The 24,913-nt window shown below is 43.0% G+C and overlaps 1 protein-coding gene across 2 annotated transcripts in view; it reads left to right on the top strand.

Moving 5' to 3' along the window:
• Positions 1–24,913, top strand: part of TTC21A (tetratricopeptide repeat domain 21A) — a 114,847-nt gene that overhangs the window by 60,110 nt on the left and 29,824 nt on the right. For both annotated transcript variants that reach the window (XM_082259581.1, XM_082259582.1), the window contains 5 exons: positions 2,652–2,762; positions 5,919–6,057; positions 9,579–9,682; positions 14,818–15,006; positions 17,563–17,673. In XM_082259581.1, the coding sequence (XP_082115707.1) occupies positions 2,652–2,762; positions 5,919–6,057; positions 9,579–9,682; positions 14,818–15,006; positions 17,563–17,673 (654 nt within the window). The remainder of the gene's footprint in view (positions 1–2,651; positions 2,763–5,918; positions 6,058–9,578; positions 9,683–14,817; positions 15,007–17,562; positions 17,674–24,913) is intronic.

The following is a 24,913-nucleotide window of genomic DNA, read 5'->3' on the forward strand; positions in this document are numbered from 1 at the left end:
GGTCAGTGATGGTCTGGGGGGACATATTCATGGAGGGTCACACAGACCTCTACAGGCTAGACAATGGCACCCTGACTGCCATTAGGTATGGGGATGAAATCCTTGGACCCATTGTCAGACCCTACACTGGTGCAGTGGTCCTGGGTTCCTCCTGGTGCACAACAATGCTCAGCCCCATGTGGCAAGAGTATGCAGCCAGTTCCTGGTAGGGGTTTTATTATATTTTAAAGCACTTTTTAATGTTACTAAATTACAAATTATATAATACATATAAACCACAAGGAGTTTATGATTAGTGTCCCATACATCATGTGCCTTTTTCAAATGTGACTGGTTTGAGCATCACTTCAAATGCTTGAATAGTGTGTGGTGCAGCAAAAACGATCCGCAGGTCTGGAAAATGCAGACCCAACTTTTCCCATATTCTTAAAAAATAGAATGACAAAATATTGTCCAGATTTGTTTTTAAAATATTGGCAAATCAACTAGATCAACTAACAATAATCTAATCTAATCTAAATCTTTTTCACTGTTTCATAGAGTGAGAAAGGTTTTAAAGATCTGTCAGGTTTCTATGGTTGTCTGCATCCCCTGGTGACCACAGAGGAAGTAAGTGCCGGTTCACATTTGTGCGATGCGGGAACGCTGCGAATATACGTGTTCCCACATCGCATCTGCACCCCTGGCAGTTCACACTGCCATATGCTATACGCTGGGGGTGTCAATTAAAAGTTAACGACACCCCCAGATCAGATTGCATATCGCAGTGCGATCTGTAAGTTCACACAGAATCGAAACATAGAAAACACTAGTGTGAACCACCATGCGATCCGATTCTGCTGCGGACCAAAAAAAGGGTCCTGTGCGTGTTTCAGTGCGACTGCGGTGCGAATTCAGCCATACAAACTGTATGGCTGAATTTGCACCGCAGAGACATCGCATTTAATTTTAGGAGCAGTGCGCTCCGATATACATGCGATCTCTGTGATCGCACAAATGTGAACCGGCACTAAGTGGCATCTACCCAGTGGGGGGGGGGGGGGGGGGGCACAGATTCCAGACAAAAACTTCACTCAACTATACACAATATACTTGCTTTTATTGCTGTCCATTGCTCTGCTAAAGAGATTCCCTTCACTGTTGTCTAGTAGTAGTTGGCCACATTTATATGGACTTGTGGAAGATGTTTCGTAAATTTATCCAATCTACTTCTTAAGTTCTAATGAGTCTCAGGGAAATACCCCAGCATTTATATCCTTCGGCCTTCAACACCATTTCCCACATGAAATGCAATTTTATCATCTCTACCCCAGTGTCTGACAACAATTCACGCTCTCCACCATGTAAATCGAAGGGTTAACACATATGAAGCTTTTCTGACACAAAGAATGGGATTATGTAACTAGAACAGGGTGGTTGCACAATTTTCACACCTCCCAGTCCTGGTGAATGTAACTAACTAACTACTACAAGATATACCTTCACTTGGTTAAATATAAATCTTCACAGGCATCTTCCCTTCACTTCTTGTCCTAGTGGTTACACAGGAAATGAGGGAAAATGTCCTCCGTGTGATTAAAAATGACAGAGATTATAAACCTTCATTACTTTATCCAAGACCAAGAAAACTATTTGACAGGGATTAGATCATAACACCAAAAAAAGTGTGGGTTATCTAGAAGACAATTACTGATTGTACATAGAAGACCTTTCCTGAGAGAAATATATAGGTTAGCCAAAGTTAGCTAAAGTGGAACTTTAGTCAGAAAATGAAGACCTGCTAGATCACCCCAGGCTGGCCCCTTTAGCAGGTATAGCTATGTAAAACATAAAAATAAGTGCCTATAGTGATGGCAAACCTTGGCACCCCATATGTTTTGGAACTACATTTCCCATGATGCTCAACTACACTGCAGAATGCATGAGCATCATGGGAAATGTAGTTCCAAAACATCTGGAGAGCCAAGGTTCGCCATCACTGGGCCCTGTTTAAAATCCAGTAATATACTGTCTCGCCCTGCTCTGCACATGCTCAGTTGCTCTCTGTTTTTGGGCACTGTGCCAAAAATTTAGATGGCCAATTTACTGACAGCCTAAAGATTTACTGCTGTTTAGGGGACATGGGCTTCAGCAAAATGGCAGCCTCCGGCAAGAAGAAACAGGAGGCAATTTACAGCACACACTAATTTTGGTAACATAATTATTAATGTGGAATGTATGTTCCTTGCTAAAGAACATTATTTTATATCAAGTTGTTATGGGTAAAGTTCTGCTTTCAGCTCTCTGCCCCCTCTTTTTCTGAACCCTCTGACAAGCTTTATAATTCAGAACATTATTTTTATCAAGTTGTTATGAGTTCCACTTTAGGTGGCTATAAATCTGATTGCGTCAATACTTTGAATCAATGACCCAGAACAAGTATAAAGATAAGGACTTTCCTGCTTGGTATACTTATTCCTAGCTAATGACCTGGAAAATTTTAAAGCCAGTAGATCAGCACAACAGCCAGGCAATTCGCATTTTTTTAAGCTTTGCAATGGCAGCTCTATATTTCTATTAGGAAAGGTGTGTTTTAAAGATTATGTTAAAAAAAAAACTTTTTCTTATTTATGGTCTCTTAATTGTTATTAATGACTGTTTTCTTGTATCAGCCAGAGAAAGCCTTAGAGGTCTATGATCAAGCACAAAGAAAGAAGCCAAAGGATGCAACACTTACAAGCAGGGTTGGACTATCGCTTATGAGAACCCACCAGTACAAAAAGGTTGTAGTAGTTTTTCATTAAAGTGATATTAAAGTCTTGTTTTTTTTTTTTTTTTTAATTTAAAAATAACAAACATGGTATACTTACCTGCTCTGTGTAATGGTTTTGTACAGAGCAGCCCCAGTCCTCCTCTTCTCGGGTCCCTCCCTGGTGCTCCTGGCCCTCCCTCCTGCTGAGTGCCCCCACAGCAAGCAGCTTGCTAGGATGGCACCCCAGCCAAGCCGCTGCTCTGTGTGTCCATTCAGACACAGAACCGTGGCTCAGCCCTGCCCCTTCTCTCTTCTTATTGGCTTACTGATTTTGATTAACAGCAGCAAGAGCCAATGGCGACTTCTGTTCTCTCACCCAATGAGGAAGGAGAGCCCCTGACAGCCAAGGCTCTCGTGCAACATCGCTGGATCAATATGGGGCTCAGGTAAGTATTAGGTGGGGGGCTGCTGCTCACGGAAGGTTTTTTATCTTAATGTAAAGAATGCAATAAGATAAAAAAAACCTTCTGCCTTCAGAACCACTTTAATTCTGTATTTTTATGCCATGAGCACATTCAGAATATCAGAATTAATTGCTTCCTTACTTTTTGATCAGCTGAAGCAAAATTATTATTAGGCTTTACAGCAAAGTTTTCCCATTTACTGAACAATTAATGAGGAATAATGATGTTTATTTAAGTATTAAAGCGGAGTTACACCCAAAAGTGGAAACTCATTTTATCTGTCTCCCCCCCCTATCCAGTGACACATTTGGCACATCTCGGGGGGTGGGGGGGGGTTAGCGGGTACCAGTTTTAGACAGGTACCCGCCCCCAGTTCCATCGAACCTAGCCGTGGCGAGGTTCGTCAGAAGTTCGGCCCCCCTCCTCCATCACCGTCGCTGGGCCATTCAGAAAGCGCAGCGCACTTTGTGCATGTGCAGTAGGGAACCAGCTCTGAAGCCGCAAAGTTTCACTGCCGGTTTCCCTTACAGGCTATGGCGGCGGCAGCACCCGAGAGCCAATGGAAATCGGCACCCCACCCCAGGGCAGGTAAGTGTCCTAATATTAAATGTCAGCAGCAACAGTATGTGTAGCTGCTGACTTTTAATTTTTCTGTGGAGGGGCTGGAGCACCGCTTTAGGTATAAGGCCTTATGCACACTAAGCATCAAAGAAGTCCGGAAGACCGGAGCTACCAGCCGACACATCCGCCGGGTGCCCGGAGACCCGAACATAGCCAGAATCGCCTTTGATCGGGTCTCGGATATAGTAACTTGGAAGCGATGTCATGACATCACTTCTGGTTTACTGGCATCCTAAAGGCGGCAATTTTTGAAAAACAAAAGTAAATCGCTGAGAGGCTGAGCTGGGTCCAGGCATGTGGGCGGATCCTACCTTCATTGTTGCAATCTTGCACCGCTTTAAGTATAAGGCCCCTTTCATACAGGCGAACCGTTCAGATCCGCCTGTCCGTTTTTTTGGCGGATCTGAATGGATGCCCTATGCATCTCTATGGGGCATCGGATGTCAGAGGAGACATGTCCGCTGACATCCGATCCGATCCGTCAAATCTGGATGGATGGAAACCCTATTTTCCATCCGTCCAGCGGATCGCATCGGATGGGATGGGATAAGAACGGACAGACGGTCCGTTCTCATCCGATTTCCCCATAGAGAAAAGTGGGGATCTGACAGCTCTGTCTCCGCACACAGCGCGGAGACAGAGCTGCCATCCCCCTGCTCAGTGGGGGATCAGCGGATCGATCCCCCACTGAGAAAAACGGAGTCCGCTGACGGACTCTACAGTGTGAAAGGGGCCTAAGGCCTAATGCACACTAAGCTTCAAAGATGCCTCTTTTAAGACAATGATTTTCTTTTCTGTTTTTAAATGCTCCTCTGTGTTAGCCTAGACTAGACGTGTTTAGCACTCCTGTTCATTTCAATGGCCAGAATAAATTAATATTCTGCCCAAAGAAATTAATGAATGCCCAAGTGCTTGGCATGCCTAAACACATTTGCAAAAACGGTGCTTCAGGTGTGTTTTTGACTTGGCAGGAGAAAGGTGTTTAAAAGAACTGGGCAAAGGCCCAGTGTTCAAGGGGCCAGAGTGTTGCATGGCTTACCTAGTGTTTTATAATACTAAGGCCTCATGTACACAGGGCGTTTGAAAAATCGAGCTGCAAAAACAGTTCTGACACCAGGAAAAAGCAGCAGTAAAAACGTGCATTTAGAAGCGTTTTGTTTTGGCGTTAATGCACGTTTTAGCCACGTTTAGCTGCGTTAGCATTTAGCAGCATTTCTCTGCCCTCTTCTATTTTCCAACCTCAAATCCAACTACTACAGCTTAAAAATGTCTGACGTGGCCTAACACTGTATGCGGCGTTAAGCAGCCTTTAGCAGTGTCAGGCCTTTTTTACAGCTTAACTCTGCTGCTCCAGAACGCGCTGGCCCTGGGTTTTTTTTTTTTACAGCTTAAAAACGCCTATGCCACTTACAGCTCCTATAAGCCTATGTGTGCATGAGGCCATAGAATAACATGGAGGGGAGTTTTTAAGTTGCAAAAAAAAACGCCTTACGCTCCTAAAAGCAGCTGTAAAAACGCCCTGTGTGCATAAGGCCTAATAATCATAATTTTCAGAAAGATTTTGGAAATATGGAGTGTGACAATATGCCAGGGTCACCCAGCCATGTGCTGTGGCCACAGAAAGCAAACTTGAAGTCGCTAAGAAACATAGTATGACATAACAAAATCTTGCTGTATCGCTGAGCATATTGATAATGGGCTGTGTAACCTGCGATAACAATGGCCATATTTATGAGGAAAAATGCTGCCATTTATTAAAAACATTTTATGTCTTGTATATGGGAGATTGCAGTATTGGCAAAGGGTTGCTGGAGTGCTTTCTTGGCTTACACTATACAAGATATTTTTCTTTAGACCGCAATTATTAAAAATTCATAGGACAATACAACAAAATAGTTGTTTATCAAAGGGTACTTTCAATAGTTATTTAGGTTTGTATATTAGAAGATGTATGTCATGTATGTAAGTAATACCTCCATTCTACAACCAGTGCAATCTCCTCCTATCAGAGTGTAGACCTCTACCTCCGGCCTGCAGTTCTCTATTCACCTGTGACCTTTTCATGGATTGTGATTGCCGTCTCACCTTTATCTTACTTCCAGGCAGTAAATTACTATGAAGCCGCTCTGAAGATGGCTGCAGAGGAATTTCTATGCTGTGATCTTGCTGAACTTTTTCTTAAACTGAAGAAATATGAAAATGCAGAAAAACTTCTGCAACATGCTCTGAATCACGAGCCTGGTATGTTTACCTTTTTATGAAGGAACCTAGTAGAACAAAGGGTTTTCACTATGGTCTATGAACATATTTGAATATTGGGGGAATATATACCTGCCCAGTACACATGCGCAAACCCTTTATGCTAAATGGTCTGTTTAGTTGCCAGCATTAATTATTCTTGACTCTTTGGTATGGTATGTTGCATTTTTCCTAAACAGCACACAGGGTATTTGAACACTATGCAATATCGTTTTATGGTACTTTCTTCCATGCTGGCGGCATTACGTTTGGATGGACACTGGCAAATGAAAGCCAAAAAAGCAAAGTGCTGTTGTTTAGATGGACTGGTCTTGCAGTCTTCTCTTCTAACAATGCTTGTTGCAAGAATCCAGGTCCCCTTTCTCAGTTCTGACCACACATTATACAAAAATGGAAGCCATTGCATTGATCGTTTGTGTTTCTAACGAGCAATTCAGTGGCTCCCATATTTGTATAATGTGTGGTCGGCAGGGCCGGTGCTCCCACTAGGCGAACTAGGCAGCTGCCTAGGGCGCACTGCTGCTTAGGGGGTGCAACTATGGCCGCTGGTTTCCCTACTAGCCTGGCTGCCACCCTAGGGTGACCAGACGTCCACGGTGCACCGTGAACTGGAGCAGGGGGGCGCCATAGTTCCCACTTGGGCTGCCTCCGGAGGGGAAGGGGGGGAATATGGGGATTACAGCACCGCCTGATTACAAAAAGCCAAGTTCTTCTGCTTACCCAGCTGTCATTCTGGTCCAGGAGGCTGGACTTCATATGACAGCCTCCCCGCCGGGTAAGCAGAAGAACTTGGCTTTTTGTAATCATGCGGCACTCTAATCCCCATGCACTGGTCACTATGCATTGTTGGGGGCATTGGTCACTCTGCATTAGATGGGGGCACTGGTCACTCTGCATTGGATGGGGGCACTGGTCACTCTGCATTGGATGGGGGCACTGGTCACTCTGCATTAATGGGGGCACTGGTCACTCTGCATTGGATGAGGGCACTTGTCATTCTGCATTGGATGGGGGCACTTGTCACTCTGCATTGGATGGGGGCACTTGTCACTCTGCATTGGATGGGGGCACTTGTCACTCTGCATTGGATGGGGGCACTGGTCACTCTGCATTGGATGGGGGCACTGGTCACTCTGCATTAATGGGGGCACTGCGAGTGATGCAAGTATGGGGGGGGGGGGTATGGGGAATGCATGGAGTGTGCTGTGAGAATAGGGAAATTTTGAAGTTTTTTTTTTATTTATTGGGGGGGGCGCAAGTAGCTGGTCTTGCCTAGGGCGCAGAATAGTCTAGCACCGGCCCTGGTGGTCGGACCTGAGGAGGGGGACCTGGATGCTTGAAACAAGCATTGTTAGAAGAGAAGGCTGCAAGACTAGTCCATCTAAACAAAAGCACTTTGCTTTTGAGGCTTCCATTTACCAGTGTCCATCCAAACTTAGTGCCGCCAGCATGGAAGAAAATACCATAAAACAATATTGCATAGTGAATACTCTGTGTGCTGTTTAGCAAAAATGCAACAAACCAGATCATTTAGTATAAGTGATTAAAATGAAAGGCAAAAGTAAATGGTGATTCCATGTTCTGTAAAAATCGGGAAAAGGACAGAATCTCTGTTATTGCTGTCTATATCCACTATTCAGTTTGTGTATTTGGGGTAGGAAGGAGAGATAATTTTTGCAAATAAGCAGAAATAAAAACACCTTTACTAGGGGAGCAAGGAAGAGTTACAGCCTCTGTCAGCTTTTTGTTGCTGTCTGTGTCCCCATTGGAAATATTTCTTTATATCTTGTTGACTCACCCCTCTTCTCTATACAGAAATGTTTATAGCTTAGATCTTTGGATTTTTTAGCATAAAACTTTGTTGGGTGTTTTCAACACTGCGCTTTACTTAGTAACTTTACTATCAAAGATAAAATGTTTAAATCCTAAAACCTGTTTCTGTAAGTAAGAAAATACATACTTACTAGTCCATGGAGACCAGTGTTTTCTTGTGTGTAGGGAAAGTTCTCCCTACACTGCTCATCTTCAGCACCACCATCTTGCATTGAGATTTGGTGCATGCACAGATACACCACAGGGATCTTTGCCAGGTCTTGTAGACCTGGCAGATCCTGAACGTGTCTGCAGATGCGCCAGACCCCCCCATGCAGTAAACTGGCAGGGACCCCCACGCTGATTCTGCGCATGCGCAAGATCCTGCAAGCTGCCCTCTGAGATGCGAGATGTAGAGATCCCAGGAGGCAGTTTTTTTCTAACCTTGTACATAAACAGAATCACTTGATAGGACTTTCGAGTGACCCACAGTGTTCCTGCGCATGCACAGGGTCCAGGTATGTCATCCTTGCATGGGTGAAAAATAAGGACCTAGACTTTAGGAAAAAAGTACTTATAAAAAATATTTTATTTGCAATTGGGAGGGGGAGGAGGCAGAAGAGAGGAACATTAGAAAAGGTGTAAAGGTCAGCTTTAAAGCGGAACTAAACAGCATCTGAGCCCCGCAAACTGAAAATGCTATTGAATTAATTTTTATTATTCAGAGCAAGCCCACCCATCCATCCATGTCCCGCAGCATTTATGGCCACAGCCATCTTGAGTAAGGGCAGATGATTCATGTAGCATTTATTTTCTGGAATCCATCTGTCCTTAGGTCAGGCCTTCATGCAGGAGGGTGTGCTTAGCCCCCCTTATCTCCTCCTGAAGACTGCTGGGATGCATGATATAATTTGCCTATGCCTGGAAACCATAAAGTCACTGAAGAAATGTAAAAAAAAAGTTTTTAAAATATGTAAATATGATATACCTTTTACTAATGTTAGCAGCATAAGGATTAGAAATATTTAATCAGAGAGTTTAGTTCCGCTTTAAAGTAGAAGTAATAATCTGCTGCAGTACTCTAAGTGATTATAAACACAAAAACAAAAATGTCATGTATTGCAGCTTACCAATTTTTAGATTAGAAGGCATATTTAATAGCAGGCGTGTCAAATCCAATTTCATCACGTTCCGCATTACGGTTGCCCTCAAAGGGCTGGTTGTACAGTATCTTTAAGACTAGATGTCCAGAGCATGCCACCTCCCCTTACTTGTTAGGAGTCCCCCATCCTCCCTTACATCACAGTACACCCCCCTTACCTTGTGCTGCTGCTGGGAAAAAGCTGGGGGCAGAGCTGGGATGCAGAAAGTGTAGGGTCTGGAGAAGGACCACAGGGTGGATGGAGTCAGCTGCCAGAGTCTGCTGAATGCCGAGACCAGGAGAGGTGGAGACAAGGGGGTTCCGCAGCTGCACAAAGAGGAGTATGATCTGGTGAAGGAGATTTGTTCTCCTCTCTGCTGCTGACTGCTGAGACAAGGGGGGGCAGAGACAAGAGGGGTTCTGCAGCTTCAGAAGAGGCCACATGAAATAGCCTGGTGGGTCAGAATTAGTCCATGGACCTTGTGTTGGACACGTGCTCTATAGTATCAGGAGGACAAATACTAACACACTTCATTCAATTTCCTTTCAGTTTCTGATTTGCCCTCATTGTTTAATGATGTGAAGTATCTCATTTTACTTGGACGTACATACAAAAACTATAGGACTGAAGAAATGGTTGACACTTTAAACAAGGTAAGCTAGCCACCAACGTTCTGCAGCCTACACAGAAAAAAGTGTGTATGTGAAGCTATTACACTGTAATCTCTTTATATTGCATGTAGTTTTGTTTCCATAGCATATTTGCTGAAAAATAATTTTAACCACTTGCTGCCAAATCATGCACCTGTACGTCATTTGGGGTCAAGTGGTTGTACTGGAGTGATGGCAGGCATCACCCTGGTACCGTATTTTTAGAGCCGACAGTTGGCTCTCTTGTAATAAGAACAGATGCAGCTAAGCAGCCGCTTGGCTGTTATTACAAGCAGCAGGGGGGCAAACCCCCGCCTTCCACGGTTTGCCCGGGCTCTCCTGTCCCACGTCCGCCGGCTGGCCGGCGACCTGAACAAAGCCAGAATCTACTTTGATCTGGTCCTGGGTGTAGTAACTCGGAAGCGACGTCATGACACTACTTCCGGTTTACTGGCATCCTATAGGTGCCGGTTTTTGAAAAATTAAAGTAAATTGCTGAGAAGCTGAGCCGGTTTCTGGCACAGGCATGTGAGCAGATCCCAAATTCATTGTCGCAATCTTGCCCGAGCCGGGACCGGCTCTGTAATGTCAGCTTCAACCCGCTGTCTGCTTAAAATGGGTCACAGGAGTGCAGAATGAACAAAGAGCTTTGGCTGTACTTCTTTAATATCCAAACATACCTATATTTGAGGCAGCAAACTACATTGTGCCGGATAAAAGTGGAGGGTATTGGGGTAATTCTGATCACACCTGGTATGGAATATGGTATGCAGACATCGTGAATCTCTTGGCAGACAAGCCATGGACTCTTCCAGATTGGCCAGATTTACTGTTGTGGAGATCTGATCTTTTTGGTTACTAGCTTTAATGGCATAGCTGTTGAAGCCCGAGTCCTCTGGAATTCCAGTTTTGGGCGAGAGGTCTTGCGGGCAGCTTTGTAGTGGGCTTTTCCCCTGTTCTGGTTTTGGGTGTGTTTGGTCTTGATGCTGTGTTGCTGACCCCTCAATGTTCAGTGCTTTGGGATATCCCAGGTAGTCAGGAATATGAAGTCCTATGTCCTTCAATCTCTCGGGTGGACTGGCCTTTGGTGCTGATTATCAATACAATTAAGCGCATTTTCTTCTATTTATGTGAGGTTGCATTTGGCTTGTGATTTTATTCCATTTTATTAAAGTTTTTATGCTGCACTTAGATTGCTGTCCCTTGTGTTTGTCTTTATTCTTGTTTTGCCTTTCTGAAGTGCATATCCTAGTTACAAGATTCATTGCTGTGGACTTATTATGGACTTACTGGACTCTTAATTTTTCCCACTGGCCCTAATAGTTTTTCCCCCTTTTGTTTTTATATTTGCCCACAAAAGAGGGAACCTTTGCCAACTACACCTCTATTGCGCTATATATATATATGTACATAGTATTGCCAAAAGTATTGGGACTCCTGCCTTTACACGCACATAAACTCTAATGGCATCCCAGTCTTAGTCCATAGGGTTCAATATTGAGTTGGCCCACCCTTTGCAGCTAAAACAGCTTCAACTGTTCTGGGAAGGCTGTCCACAAGGTTTAGGAGTGTGTCTATGGGATTGTTTGACCATTCTTTCAGAAGCTTATTTTTGAGGTCAGGCACTGATGTTGGATGAGAAAGCCTGGCTTGCAGTCTCCACTCTAATTCATCCCAAAGGTGTTATATTGGGTTGACATCAGGACTCTGTGCCGGCCACTCAAGTTCTTCTATCCCAAACTCGCTCATCCATGTCTATATGGACCCAGTGAATTGGGAGCACCGGAAAGCTCCCAATGCATACTTGCAATCAGGAGCTTTCCAATTATGTGACAGGCAATCACAGCGGTCACTTAACCCAAATGCCTGCCTCCTGGCATTTAGAAGCTCTTAAAGGGCCAGAAAGTGGGGGCAGAAAGGGGCTAAGCAGTAAGAATTAAAAAGAGAACTGGATTGATTACTAAATGAGGGCAAACCCCACCAGAAGAGAATGAAAGACTCCACATCTTATTCTCCACAATGCTTTTGCCAACAGCAGGGGAATCTTTGGGGCCTGTAAAAGTACTAATCTCCTGCATCACAGATCCCTATTGTTGGATATGACTGGGAGACAATCATAGCCAGCCATAAAAAGTGAATGACTATAAGCTGCTATACTTGTGTAAGTTCTGATGTTTCTCTACATCGGCATTTACTTGCACGTGAGCATATGATGTGATTTGCCGGTCACTGAAGTGTTGCATTTGGAAAATTCTGTCTTGTGCACATGTGTGGATGGATGCTGATTCAGAGAGGCATTACAATTTACATGAGTACAGGGTCCTACAGCCATGAAATTATTTGACCAGCTGTATGCCACACTGTAGTTTTACAGTTTTTGGGAAAACTGTGTGTTTTAGCAATAGGCAGAATTTTGCTTAATGCGGAGCTCCACCCAAAAGGGGAAGCTCCGCTTGATTGCTTCCTACCCCCTCCGCTGTCACATTTGGCACCTTCAGGGGGGGAGCGGATACCTGTCAAAACCTGTCAAAACCAGGTACCCGATCCCACTTCCGGGTAAGGTCGCTGCAATCGTTGTGCGGCGATCTACGTACTTTCTGGCCCCTCCTCCTTCCCTCCGCTGCCTTCTGGGAGACACACAGGTCCCAGTTGACAGTGGGACCATTCAGAAAGCTCATGCGCAGTAGGAAACAGGCTGTGAAGTCGCAAGGCTTCACTTTCTATTTCCCTTAGTGAAGAAGCTGGAGCCTGCACTCGGAGCTGATGGACAGATCGCTTGGGGTGCCGACATCACGGGCTCCTTGGACAGGTAAGTGTCCTTATATTAAAAGTCAGCAGCTACAGTATTTGTAGCTGCTTTTCATTTTTTTTCCCCAGGCTGGAACTCCTCTTTAAGGACATCTGTGTGCATGTTCTGTAGCTTGACTCATCAAGTGGTGTGTCAGACTTCTGCAGAGGGACCACTGCTTCCACACAAACAGGCATGCTGGCAGGATGCTCAGGATGTGCCTGGTCTCTAAATAAAATAAACCATTGGAATTGTAAACTGAAGGTTCAAATGAGCTTTGAATCCTAGAAATCGTAAATGTATGTTATTGCATGCAAAACTGCCCCATTCATCTTTATGGTGATAAGAACTGAGATATACAGTGCCTTGCGAAAGTATTTCATGCAATTTTGGCTTGCCACAGTACAGCATTAGGTGCACTAAATACAGTGCCTTGCGAAAGTATTCGGCCCCCTTGAACTTTGCAACCTTTTGCCACATTTCAGGCTTCAAACATAAAGATATAAAACTGTAATTTTCTGTGAAGAATCAACAACAAGTGGGACACAATCATGAAGTGGAACGAAATTTATTGGATATTTCAAACTTTGTTAACAAATAAAAAACTGAAAAATTGGGCATGCAAAATTATTCAGCCCCTTTACTTTCAGTGCAGCAAACTCTCTCCAGAAGTTCAGTGAGGATCTCTGAATGATCCAATGTTGACCTAAATAACTAATGATGATAAATAGAATCCACCTGTGTGTAATCAAGTCTCCGTATAAATGCACCTGCACTGTGATAGTCTCAGAGGTCCGTTTAAAGCGCAGAGAGCATCATGAAGAACAAGGAACACACCAGGCAGGTCCGAGATACTGTTGTGGAGAAGTTTAAAGCCAGATTTGGATACAAAAAGATTTCCCAAGCTTTTAACATCCCAAGGAGCACTGTGCAAGCGATAATATTGAAATGGAAGGAGTATCAGACCACTGCAAATCTATGAAGACCTGGCTGTCCCTCTAAACTTTCAGCTCATACAAGGAGAAGACTGATCAGAGATGCAGCCAAGAGGCCCATGATCACTCTGGATGAACTGCAGAGATCTACAGCTGAGGTGGGAGACTCTGTCCATAGGACAACAATCAGTCGTATACTGCACAAATCTGGCCTTTATGGAAGAGTGGCAAGAAGAAAGCCATTTTTTAAAGATATCCATAAAAAGTGTCTTTTAAAGTTTGCCACAAGCCACCTGGGAGACACACCAAACACGTGAAAGAAGGTGCTCTGGTCACATGAAACCAAAATCGAACTTTTTGTCAACAATGCAAAACGTTATGTTTGGTGTAAAAGCAACACAGCTCATCACCCTGAACACACCATCCCCACTGTCAAACATGGTGGTGGCAGCATCATGGTTTGGGCCTGATTTTCTTCAGCAGTTACAGGGAAGATGGTTAAAATTGATGGGAAGATGGATGGAGCCAAATACAGGACCATGCTGGAAGAAAACCTGATGGAGTCTGCAAAAGACCTGAGACTGGGACAGAGATTTGTCTTCCAACAAGACAATGGTCCAAAACATAAAGCAAAATCTACAATGGAATGGTTCACAAATAAACATATCCAGGTGTTAGAATGGCCAAGTCAAAGTCCAGACCTGAATCCAATCGAGATTCTGTGGAAAGAACTGAAAACTGCTGTTCACAAACGCTCTCCATCCAACCTCACTGAGCTCGAGCTGTTTTGCAAGGAGGAATGGGCAAAAATTTCAGTCTCTCGATGTGCAAGACTGATAGAGACATACCCCAAGCGACTTACAGCTGTAATCGCAGCAAAAGGTGGCGCTACAAAGTATTAACTTAAGGGGGCTGAATAATTTTGCACGCCCAATTTTTCAGTTTTTTTTATTTGTTAAAAAAATTTGAAATATTCAATAAATTTCGTTCCACTTCATGATTGTGTCCCACTTGTTGTCGATCACTCATAAAAAAAATTACAGTTTTATATCTTTATGTTTGAAGCTTGAAATGTGGCAAAAGTTTGCAAAGTTCAAGGGGGCCGAATACTTTCGCAAGGCACTGTATTTAGTGCACCTAATGCTGTACTGTGGCAAGCCAAAATTGCATGAAGGCTTGTGTCCGTGCTCTCTAAAGTGCAGTATACTGTTTATAATAGCTTTGTTCATCAGGCATTACTCTTTACAAGGTTATTCGTTTTTCTGAATGAGCTCTTATATGGCCAACTCAGTGGAACTACTGTTTCATTATAAATTTCACAGGCCACTAGGTTATAATATACTGGAATGTAAATTCTTTAGAAAGCTTTGCAAATGTGAGCTACATAACAAACATGTCACTGGATTTTATTTCAGGCACTGGATATTCAGATGAGGATATTGAAGCGAGTTCCTTTTGAACAGCCAGATATGATAACAAGCCATTTACAAGTGGCTTCCAAAATCTGCGTACAACTTGCTGAACATTACTTAGGGGAGAAGGATTACACAAATGCACTAAAATACTACAAAGATGCAATTTCATACTACGACACAGACAACAAAGTAAGAAATTCACATCATCCACCCAGACAATCTAATATGTTTATATAGTGTATGTACAGTATATACAGTATCTCACAAAAGTGAGTACACCCTTCACATTTTTGTAAGTATTTTATTATATCTTTTCATGTGACAACACTGAAGAAATTACACTTTGCTACAATGTAAAGTAGTGAGTGTACAGATTGTATAACAGTGTAAAGTTGCTGTCCCCTCAAAATAACTCATCACACAGCCATTAATGTCTAAACCGCTGGCAACAAAAGTGAATACTCCCCTAAGTGAAAATGTGTAAATTGGGCCCAAAGTGTCAATATTTTGTGTGGCAACCATTATTTTCCAGCACTGCCTTAACCCTCTTGGGGATAGAGTTCACCAGAGCTTCACAGGTTGCCACTGAATTCCTCTTCCACTCCTCCATGATGACATCACAGAGCTGGTGGATGTTAGAGACCTTGCGCTCGTCCACCTTCCATTTGAGGATGCCCCACAGGTGCTCAAAAGTGTTTAGGTCTGAAGATATGCTTGGCCAGTCCATCACCTTTACCCTCAGCTTCTTTAGCAAGGCAGTGGTCCTCTTGGTGGTGTGTTTGGGGTCGTTATCATGTTGGAATACTGCCCTGCGGCCCAGTGTCAAAAGGGGGGGAGGGGATCATTGCTCTGCTTCAGTATGTCACAGTACATGTTGGCATTCATGGTTCCCTCAATGAACTGTAGCTCCCCAGTGCCGGCAGCACTCATGCAGCCCCAGACCAATACACTCCCACCACCTTGCTTTACTGTAGGCAAGACACACTTGTCTTTGTACTCATCACCTGGTTGCCACCACACACATTTAACACCATCTGAACCAAATAAGTTTATTTTGGTGTCTTCAGACCACAGGACATGGTTCCGGAAATCCGTCTTCCTGGTTTCGGAAAGCTTGTCTTCAGCAAACTGTTGCTGGCTTTCTTGTGCATCATGTTTAGAAGAGGCTTCCTTCTGGGACAACAGCCATGCACACCAATTTGATGCAGTGTGTGGCATATGGTCTGAGCACTGACAGGCTGACCCCCCACCCCTCCAACCTCTGCAGCAGTGCTGGCAGCACTCATACTTCTATTTTCCAATGACAACCTCTGGATATGATGTAGAGCACGTGCACTCAACTTCTTTGGGCGACCATGGCGAGGCCTGTTCTGAGTGGAACCTGACCTGTTAAACCACTGTATGGTCTTGGCCACCGCGCTGCAGCTCAATTTCAGGGTCTTGGCAATCTTTTTATAGCCTAGGCCATCTTTATGTAGAGCAACAATTATTTTTTTCAGATAATCAGAGAGTTCTTTGCCATGAGGTGCCATGTTGAACTTCCAGTGACCAGTATGAGAGAGCGAGAGCAATAACACCAAATTTAACAAACCTGCTCCACATTCACACTTGAGACCTTGTAACACTAACGAGTCACATGACACCGGGAGGGAAAATGGCTAATTGGGCCCAATTTGGACATTTTCACTTAGGGGTGTACTCACTTTTGTTGCCAACGGTTTAGACATGAATGGCTGTGTGTTAAGTTATTTTGAGGGGACAGCAAATTTACACTGTTATACAAGCTGTACACTCACTACTCTACATTGTAGCAAAGTGTAATTTCTTCAGTGTTGTCACTTGAAAAGATAGAATACAATATTTACAAAAATGTGAGGGTAGTACTCATTTTTGTGAGATACTTTTTATATATATATATATATATATATATATATATATATATATATATATATATATATACACACACACACACACAGCATCTTCATTTCCTCCAGATTCATGCTGTAGACTTTATAAGGTTATCATTTTATTTGATATGACATACTTTGATATCTGTACCTATTGTATAATTGTACATTTTTGCATAATACAACTTTATTGTAAAAGCATTACACGGTGTGCTTACTCTGTATAGTACAAATCTGTAATAGAGCCTAGAATCAGAATAATTAAGGAGTGGGTAGTATCAGACTGGCCAATGCTTGGTGACCGGTTCTTAAAGCGGAGCTGTACTGCATCTGAGCACCACAAACCAAAAACACTATTTAATTCATTTTGAATATTCAGAGCAAACTACCTCATCCATCCATATCTCCATGGTTTAATTTTCAAAGGAAACACTTTGAAAAACACCCTCTAGTATTTCTAAAAGTGGCCATTTTGAGTAAGGGCGGATGATTCCTGTAGCATTTACGTCCTGAGATCCATCTGCCCTTAGCTCAAGCATGCAGGCAGGAGGGTGTGCTTAGCTGAGAGAATTCCTACCCCCCTTAAGACTTCTGGGATGTATGACATCATTTGCCTTGACATGGAAACCAGGAAGTAACTGAAGAAATGTAAAAAAAAAGTTTAAAACAAGTAAATATGATATACGATCGTATCTATTTACTAATGCTAGCAGCATAAGGATTAAAAATAGTCAGTGTTGATTGAGAGAGTGAAGTTCCACTTTAAGGTGAATGTCCATGTTTAATAAAAGTATTTAAAAGTGTTTCAGAAAACGACTGATCCCATTTCATTTAACAGGTAATGCTACAGTTGTCACATCTGTTCCTTACAATGGATGACTTGGATGCCTGTGAAATGCAGTGCAATGTCCTACTTCAAGACCCAAGATATAAAGATGAAGCTACCATGGTAAACGGAATGTTGTTTTGTCTTTCATGTTCTGTATACTGCAATTACATATATTTATTTAGTGTATCTGTATTTACCGATACTGTATAGTGAAAATGTTTTGAAAAATTAAGTGTGTAAATGTGAAATATATAAATAAATATAGATGTATAATTATATAAAAGCAGCAACTTCAGGTGTGCTGGCATCCAAAAGAACAATAATATAAACAAGTCGCGCTAAGTGACTGAATACAATCAGTGTATCAATAAATGAACTAAAAATAAATTGATCTAAAGATGGCCAAAAGCATATAGCAATCAGCAAATTAAATGAGCAAACACTAAAAATGTTATAAATAAAAAGTCCAATAGAGTCTCTATTGTAGATCCAAACCAACATCATGAAATGAGAGATAAGACCGTCATGGCATAAAACCAACTAACATATTTTATTAAAATAAAGGATTACACTCACCAAAAATGCAGAGTATTGCGCCTTCATTGTAATGCAAGCAGAGCCACCGGCGGGTCGGCTAATCCGTCCGTACTTCCTGGTCGTGGGGGTAGACGTCAGCACGCCATGACCTGAAGCGTTTCGTCAGAGCTGACGTTATCAAAGGTCAAATTTGTTAGTTGGTTTTATGCTATGGTGGTCTTATCTCTGATTTCATGATGGTGGTGATATACTTTGACCGTTTACACACTTTTTGAACTGATCTGTGGTCAACATTGTGGGGTATCAGGCTGCTCCCTTATACTGGAATTGGTGCCATCCCTCTACGAGATCGACAGGCATACCATATCCTGGCTGTCCCCTTGGTCTAGTTGGAGTTGGAGTGATTTTTCTGCCATTTACAGGCGCACACTTCACCAGTATCTGGTAAGCAGATTTAAATACTGGTGGTGGATCAGCACATTGGTGACTTCTTAGTCTATTTGCACTTTATTTTTTGTGGACAAACACTGGAGGTGGATTGTTACTATCTTGGTTTGGATCTACAATAGAGACTCTATTGGACTTTTTATTTATAACATTTTTGGTGTTTGCTCATTTAATTTGCTGATTGCTGTATGCTTTTGGCCATCTTTAGATCAATTTATTTCTAATTTCATTTATTGATACACTGATTGTATTCATTCACCTAGCGTGACTTATTTATATTATTATTACTTTATAGTATATATACGATATATATATATATATATATATATATATATATATATATATATATATATATATATATATGTATTATATATACTGTATATTTTTGGTGTGTGTGTGTGCGTGTATATATATATATATATTGTGACAGGAAGTCAGGTAAATCTGGGAATGTAGTCACTGAGAGGAGACACATTCCCACCTGCTTTGAAAGTTCACTGATACTATAGGGTGTTGGCTGCAGAGAGAGCCAGCAGGAAGTTGAAAACCATTCAGCTGTTCAGAATGAGGAGATCAAGGACTCTATAATTTGTCCAGAGAAAATCTATTGAGTGCTGCCTCCTGTCGCTGTGTGAGCTGGGAAGAGGAGGACAGACATACGTGTACCTCCCGACGCCGTGTGGGCATGGGAGAAGGACTGCTGCCGCCTGTCGCCGTGTGGGCTGGGAGAGGGGGACAGTCGGATGTGTGCCTCCCGACAAGCTGGTGAGCATGGGAGAAGACCCCCTACAGCGATGTGAAGCTAAGGAGGGTAACCACGAGTGAAGACGTCTCAAAGGTGAGAAGACAAAGTGTTCCATGTGAAGAGTGTGAAGAGAAGTGTTCCATGTGAAGAGTGTGAAGAGTAAAGGATCCTGTTATAAATGAACATGTGCTGTGTGAAAGAAAACAAAGGGACATGTTCAATGGACAATGTTTGTGCTGTGTGAAAAGCAAACAAATGGACATTTGAGTGTCTGCTGTAGGATCAGCAGTGTCGGCCCAACAGTAGGTTGGAAAGACTTCTTAGGTAGGTTCCAGCTGTGAGAAGGTAGCCGCCCACAGAGGCAAGGATTTATTTTCTGTTTTATTTTATTTTGGATGTTTTGCTGCATACAGCCTGGTGAAGAAAACACCATTTAATAAACCACACTGTTTGTTTGCAAGCACTTGTCGGCTACCTCTCTGGGAAAACGCACCCCCCAAGGGGTCATCCACGCCTACCACCGAGCTAATCCCGTACATATGGTGGAGGTATGCAGTGGGCATAAGCAGAGATCCCTGCAAGGAAGTGCAAATGTTTGATGAACTTTATCTGGTGCATGAGATTGCACAATCTATGTGTGCAGGAGAGAAGATCCTGACAAAAAAAAAAAAAGTGTTTTAAAGAGACAGCGGTCTCAAAATTTTTTGATGAACTTTGTTGTGTCTGGTGCAAGTGACTGCACAAACTGTGTGCGCAGGAAAAGAGATCTTGCAAGAGAGAGAACAACTACATGTGTTAAAGAGACAGTGGTCTGAAAATTTTTTGCTGGACTGTGAAAAATTTGTTTGTGGAGTTATTGAAGATGGGGCGATCCAAACGCCTGAAAAATGCAAAGATAGATGAAATGAGAGACCGGATTTTATGGATGGAGGGGATGTTGCCGTCTGAACCAGCCCCATCCATGCCTAAAGAGAGTCTACTAAAGAGGAAGGTTGTTGTCCCTAGCAACACTGATGAAACGTGTGCTCAGATGAAAAGTAAACTCAAAATGGAGGAGATGTTGAAACATCTGATTATATCAAATGCAGCTCAACAGCAAGCAAATGCAGCTCAACAGCAGGCAAATGCGGATTTTCAGCAGAGCTTTGCAGCTCAACAAAAGGCTCATCAAGAGAGCATGGCAGGCTGGAAACAGAGACGCCAGCAGCCAATGGAGGCCATCGGTTTGGAGGAAACCGAGTATGTGTGCAGGGCTGAGTTGGATGCCTTGCAACGGAAAATGGAAGAAAAGGAACAAGCCTTGGAATTGCTTAAAATGGAGCATAGAAACTTGCAGGAAATGAATGAACTACTCAAGTCTCATGTGTCACAGTGGGAAGAATCCACTGCTCTTCTTTTGGTCGAGTTGCAAAAACGCAGAGAGACTATAATGGAGAAAGATACCATCCTCATGGAAAAGGAAAGTGAAATTCAGACTTTGCAGAAGCAAAGTATGGCTGATATGTTGGAGTTGCGTAATCAGCTGGAAAAAAGTCTTCAGTCTTTGGGAGCTACAAAAATAGACCTGCAGGAGTCGCAGGAACAGAATGTTGCTCTGAAAGCGACATTGTCTCTCAGCGACAAAGAGAAAAGTGAAAGAGAGGCTAAATTACTGAGTACTGTGTATGAGCTCACTACTTTAAGCAATGTGGTAGATGAATGGCGTGCGGACTGTGAAAGTTGGAAAGGGGAAGCCCAACGTGTCCAGCAGCAGTTAAAGGAGAAAGAAGCCTGTGTGGCAGAATTACATTCTTATTCCCAGATGCTAGCCAATGAGGTGAAGGCTCTTATGCAGGGAAAAGAAGATTGTGAACATAAGAGGGAAAAAGTAGAGGCACAGCTTCTGGAATCGCAAGTCAAGGTGTCAGAAGGTGACCGATTGTGTGCTAAGCTGTCAGAGAAGGCAAACCGACTGCAGGTTGAGTTGGACAATGTTACAAATCAGCTTTCTCAAGCAGACAGCAAATCTAGAGAAATTGCGGAAGATTTTTCTATCTTGGAATCGCAGCTGCAAGACACGCAGGAACTCTTACAGGAAGAGAGGTGTCAAAGGCTGAGTTTTAGCACAAAGCTCAAACAAATGGAAGATGAGAAAAATGGCTTCCTGGAACAATTAAAAGAGGAGGCGGAAGCAAAGAAAAACCTATCAGAGCAAGTCGCAACATTGCAAGCTCAGATAGCGGTTATGAAAAAACGCATGGAAGAAAGCGTTGGTTCATTACAGTGTGTTGAAGATGTGAAAAAGAAGTTTGATCAGATGCTTGGTGAAGAGAAGAATGTGTCTGCAAAATATGCAGAAGAACGCGCACGTGCAGAAACGGAGGTGCGTGATAACGAGAGCAAAGCCCTGTTCTTGGCTCGCTCTTTGGAGGAAGCTCTAGAGTGTAAGGCTGAACTAGAAAGTGTTAAACAGCTGCGTACAGAAATGGAAGAATTGGTCAGCTCCAAGGATGATGTTGTGAAAAGCGTTCAGGAGCTAGAAAAGTCTAAGCGAGCCTTAGAACAGCAACTAGAAGAGATGAAGATTCCGTTGCAGGAACTGGAAGAGGAATTCCAGGCAACAGAGGATCTGTCCCAAAGAGGGGATAGTGTGCCTGATGCAGTTTTTAAAAGGATCAGTGTTTTGGGGTCTGTCCTGAGTGAGCCTCAGAAATGTGACGACATGTGGCTTGAATCACCCCTTTGGAATAAACCGTTCCTTCAAAAACTTCAAGCATTGGAAAATGTATCATTAGAGCTTCAGCAAACAAAGGAGCTGAGTAAGAAATGTGGTGATTTCTCAGTTCAGGCTGAAAACCTAGTGGAGAAAACTAAGGCTGTTGGTGAAAACGTGAAGCAAATGAATAAGTGCCTTTCAGGGAGTGTTTCCAAAATGGAACTGGTGAAAGACGGGTGGCAGAAGTTTGATCGTGATCTTGAGATGCATTCCATGTGGAATTCAGATAGAGAAAAAGAACTAGGTGACCTTGAGCGGTCAAATAGTTCAGCAGAAAGTGCATTGAAGAAACCTGTAAAAGAATGTGTTGCAGTTCCATGCTTCTTCACTGATGCAGAGAGGAGGTCTATAATGGATACCACCCAGATCGCTGGGTTCAACTGTGTTGTTGCCTTTAACCCCGATGTTGGTGGAAGGAAAGTTGATGATGTTCTGGTTGGCTACTTCTGTGAAGAGTTTGGCAAGAAATATAAACTGAATATCAAATCAAATAGTAGGCCTTTACTGCGACTCGCTCAGGAGGGCGAAAAGTTTAAGAAGTTGATGAGTGCAAATGCTTCAGATCTGCCTATGAATATGAAATGTTTGAATGATATTGATATCTCTGGGAAAAGGAACAGGGGTCACTTTGAAGAAATGTGTGACAGCCTGTTGTCTCAATTGGAAAATCCTCTGCACAGCATCTTAGAGCAAGCAAAGCTCAAGAAGGAAGATCATTCCCTTTTACAACAAAAAGTCAATGATTGTGTACAGATGTATGGAGAGGCAACTCAAGTCACAGAGGGATGTCAAGAGTCCCTACTTGGAACAAAGCTTAGTGAAGCAAAGGTTCTCAAAGTTTTGTGGAAAACATTTATGGATTGCAGAGAGAGGCGTCTTAAGAATGTTGAAGACATTAAGACTAGCCCAATTGAGTTGCCTATGGATCACGGTCCTCCATGGTGGATTGGACAGACGGTTATGAGGGACAAGCTGTCTGACATTTATGAGAAAGCTGTCAATGAAGATGACAGAAACGAGAAGGAGCAAAATGATGCCAAAAATGCAGTTGAAGAATGTGTATATGAGATGAGAGACAAACTGTGTGGCATTTATGAGAAATCTGTCAATGAAGATGACAAAACAGTTTCATCCGGAAGCTTGAGGATAATAGGAGGCTTATCAGTGAGTCAGCAGTGCCTGACACATGCGTGCCTGGAAATATGTGTCCCAACCCTAGGGTTGAAACAAGAGGGGGGGGTATGTGACAGGAAGTCAGGTAAATCTGGGAATGTAGTCACTGAGAGGAGACACATTCCCACCTGCTTTGAAAGTTCACTGATACTATAGGGTGTTGGCTGCAGAGAGAGCCAGCAGGAAGTTGAAAACCATTCAGCTGTTCAGAATGAGGAGATCAAGGACTCTATAATTTGTCCAGAGAAAATCTATTGAGTGCTGCCTCCTGTCGCTGTGTGAGCTGGGAAGAGGAGGACAGACATACGTGTACCTCCCGACGCCGTGTGGGCATGGGAGAAGGACTGCTGCCGCCTGTCGCCGTGTGGGCTGGGAGAGGGGGACAGTCGGATGTGTGCCTCCCGACAAGCTGGTGAGCATGGGAGAAGACCCCCTACAGCGATGTGAAGCTAAGGAGGGTAACCACGAGTGAAGACGTCTCAAAGGTGAGAAGACAAAGTGTTCCATGTGAAGAGTGTGAAGAGAAGTGTTCCATGTGAAGAGTGTGAAGAGTAAAGGATCCTGTTATAAATGAACATGTGCTGTGTGAAAGAAAACAAAGGGACATGTTCAATGGACAATGTTTGTGCTGTGTGAAAAGCAAACAAATGGACATTTGAGTGTCTGCTGTAGGATCAGCAGTGTCGGCCCAACAGTAGGTTGGAAAGACTTCTTAGGTAGGTTCCAGCTGTGAGAAGGTAGCCGCCCACAGAGGCAAGGATTTATTTTCTGTTTTATTTTATTTTGGATGTTTTGCTGCATACAGCCTGGTGAAGAAAACACCATTTAATAAACCACACTGTTTGTTTGCAAGCACTTGTCGGCTACCTCTCTGGGAAAACGCACCCCCCAAGGGGTCATCCACGCCTACCACCGAGCTAATCCCTTACATTATATATATATATATGGAAACTTTGGGTTAGACCACATGTTTTCATTCAGTTGTAGGCCAGACTGATGTCTTGGTACAAAAGGGCTAGAGGGGCTAGAGGGGCTAGCTGGGATACAAAGCTTTTTAATGTCCTCTTTATATATAGATATAACACTTTTCTTTGTATAATACACAAACTTTTCTCTCCCCTCTGGTCACCACTTCCCACTGGTCTCAGGAATTCCTCCTGTGTTGCTCCCTTTCTACTCAACATTTAATTAGCCATTTGCCAACCTGCCAGTTTTGTCACATTAGTGTAACATAAATAGCAAATATTAAAGGTTAAAAGGGAGTACATTAAGATGCCTGTAAGCAGCTGTAAAATCAAGCAATTATCTTTTCATGCCCCCATGGAGCCCCTGTTCTTTGGAGCTGAACATCATGTATTATTAGTGGCTTATCTTCAGCTTTGCTAGCCCCCCACCACAACTCTCATGTCCCATAGACCAGTGAGAGTGTTGCAGTAGGCAATAAATAATAATGCTGTCATTGGTTTGTGGGCTCAATAATATGAGAAATCAAATGAAAGGCACCATATCAATATTAATGTCCAAAAGGGATTTTAAATCATTCTTGTCTTTATTGAATGAAACAGCCAGTGTGTTTCGGGGGCCCCCTTCCGTTCATCATGACATAAATGCTGTATAACCTCAATAGAAGTGGACTCAATAGGATATTTGTAGCACTTTTCTGTAGACCCCAAGCCTTCCTATGCTTCAGCAGCAAACGAAAG

This window comes from Pelophylax lessonae, assembly GCF_965119305.1.
Source record: "Pelophylax lessonae genome assembly, chromosome: 5".
NCBI classification, from domain to species: Eukaryota; Metazoa; Chordata; class Amphibia; order Anura; family Ranidae; genus Pelophylax; species Pelophylax lessonae.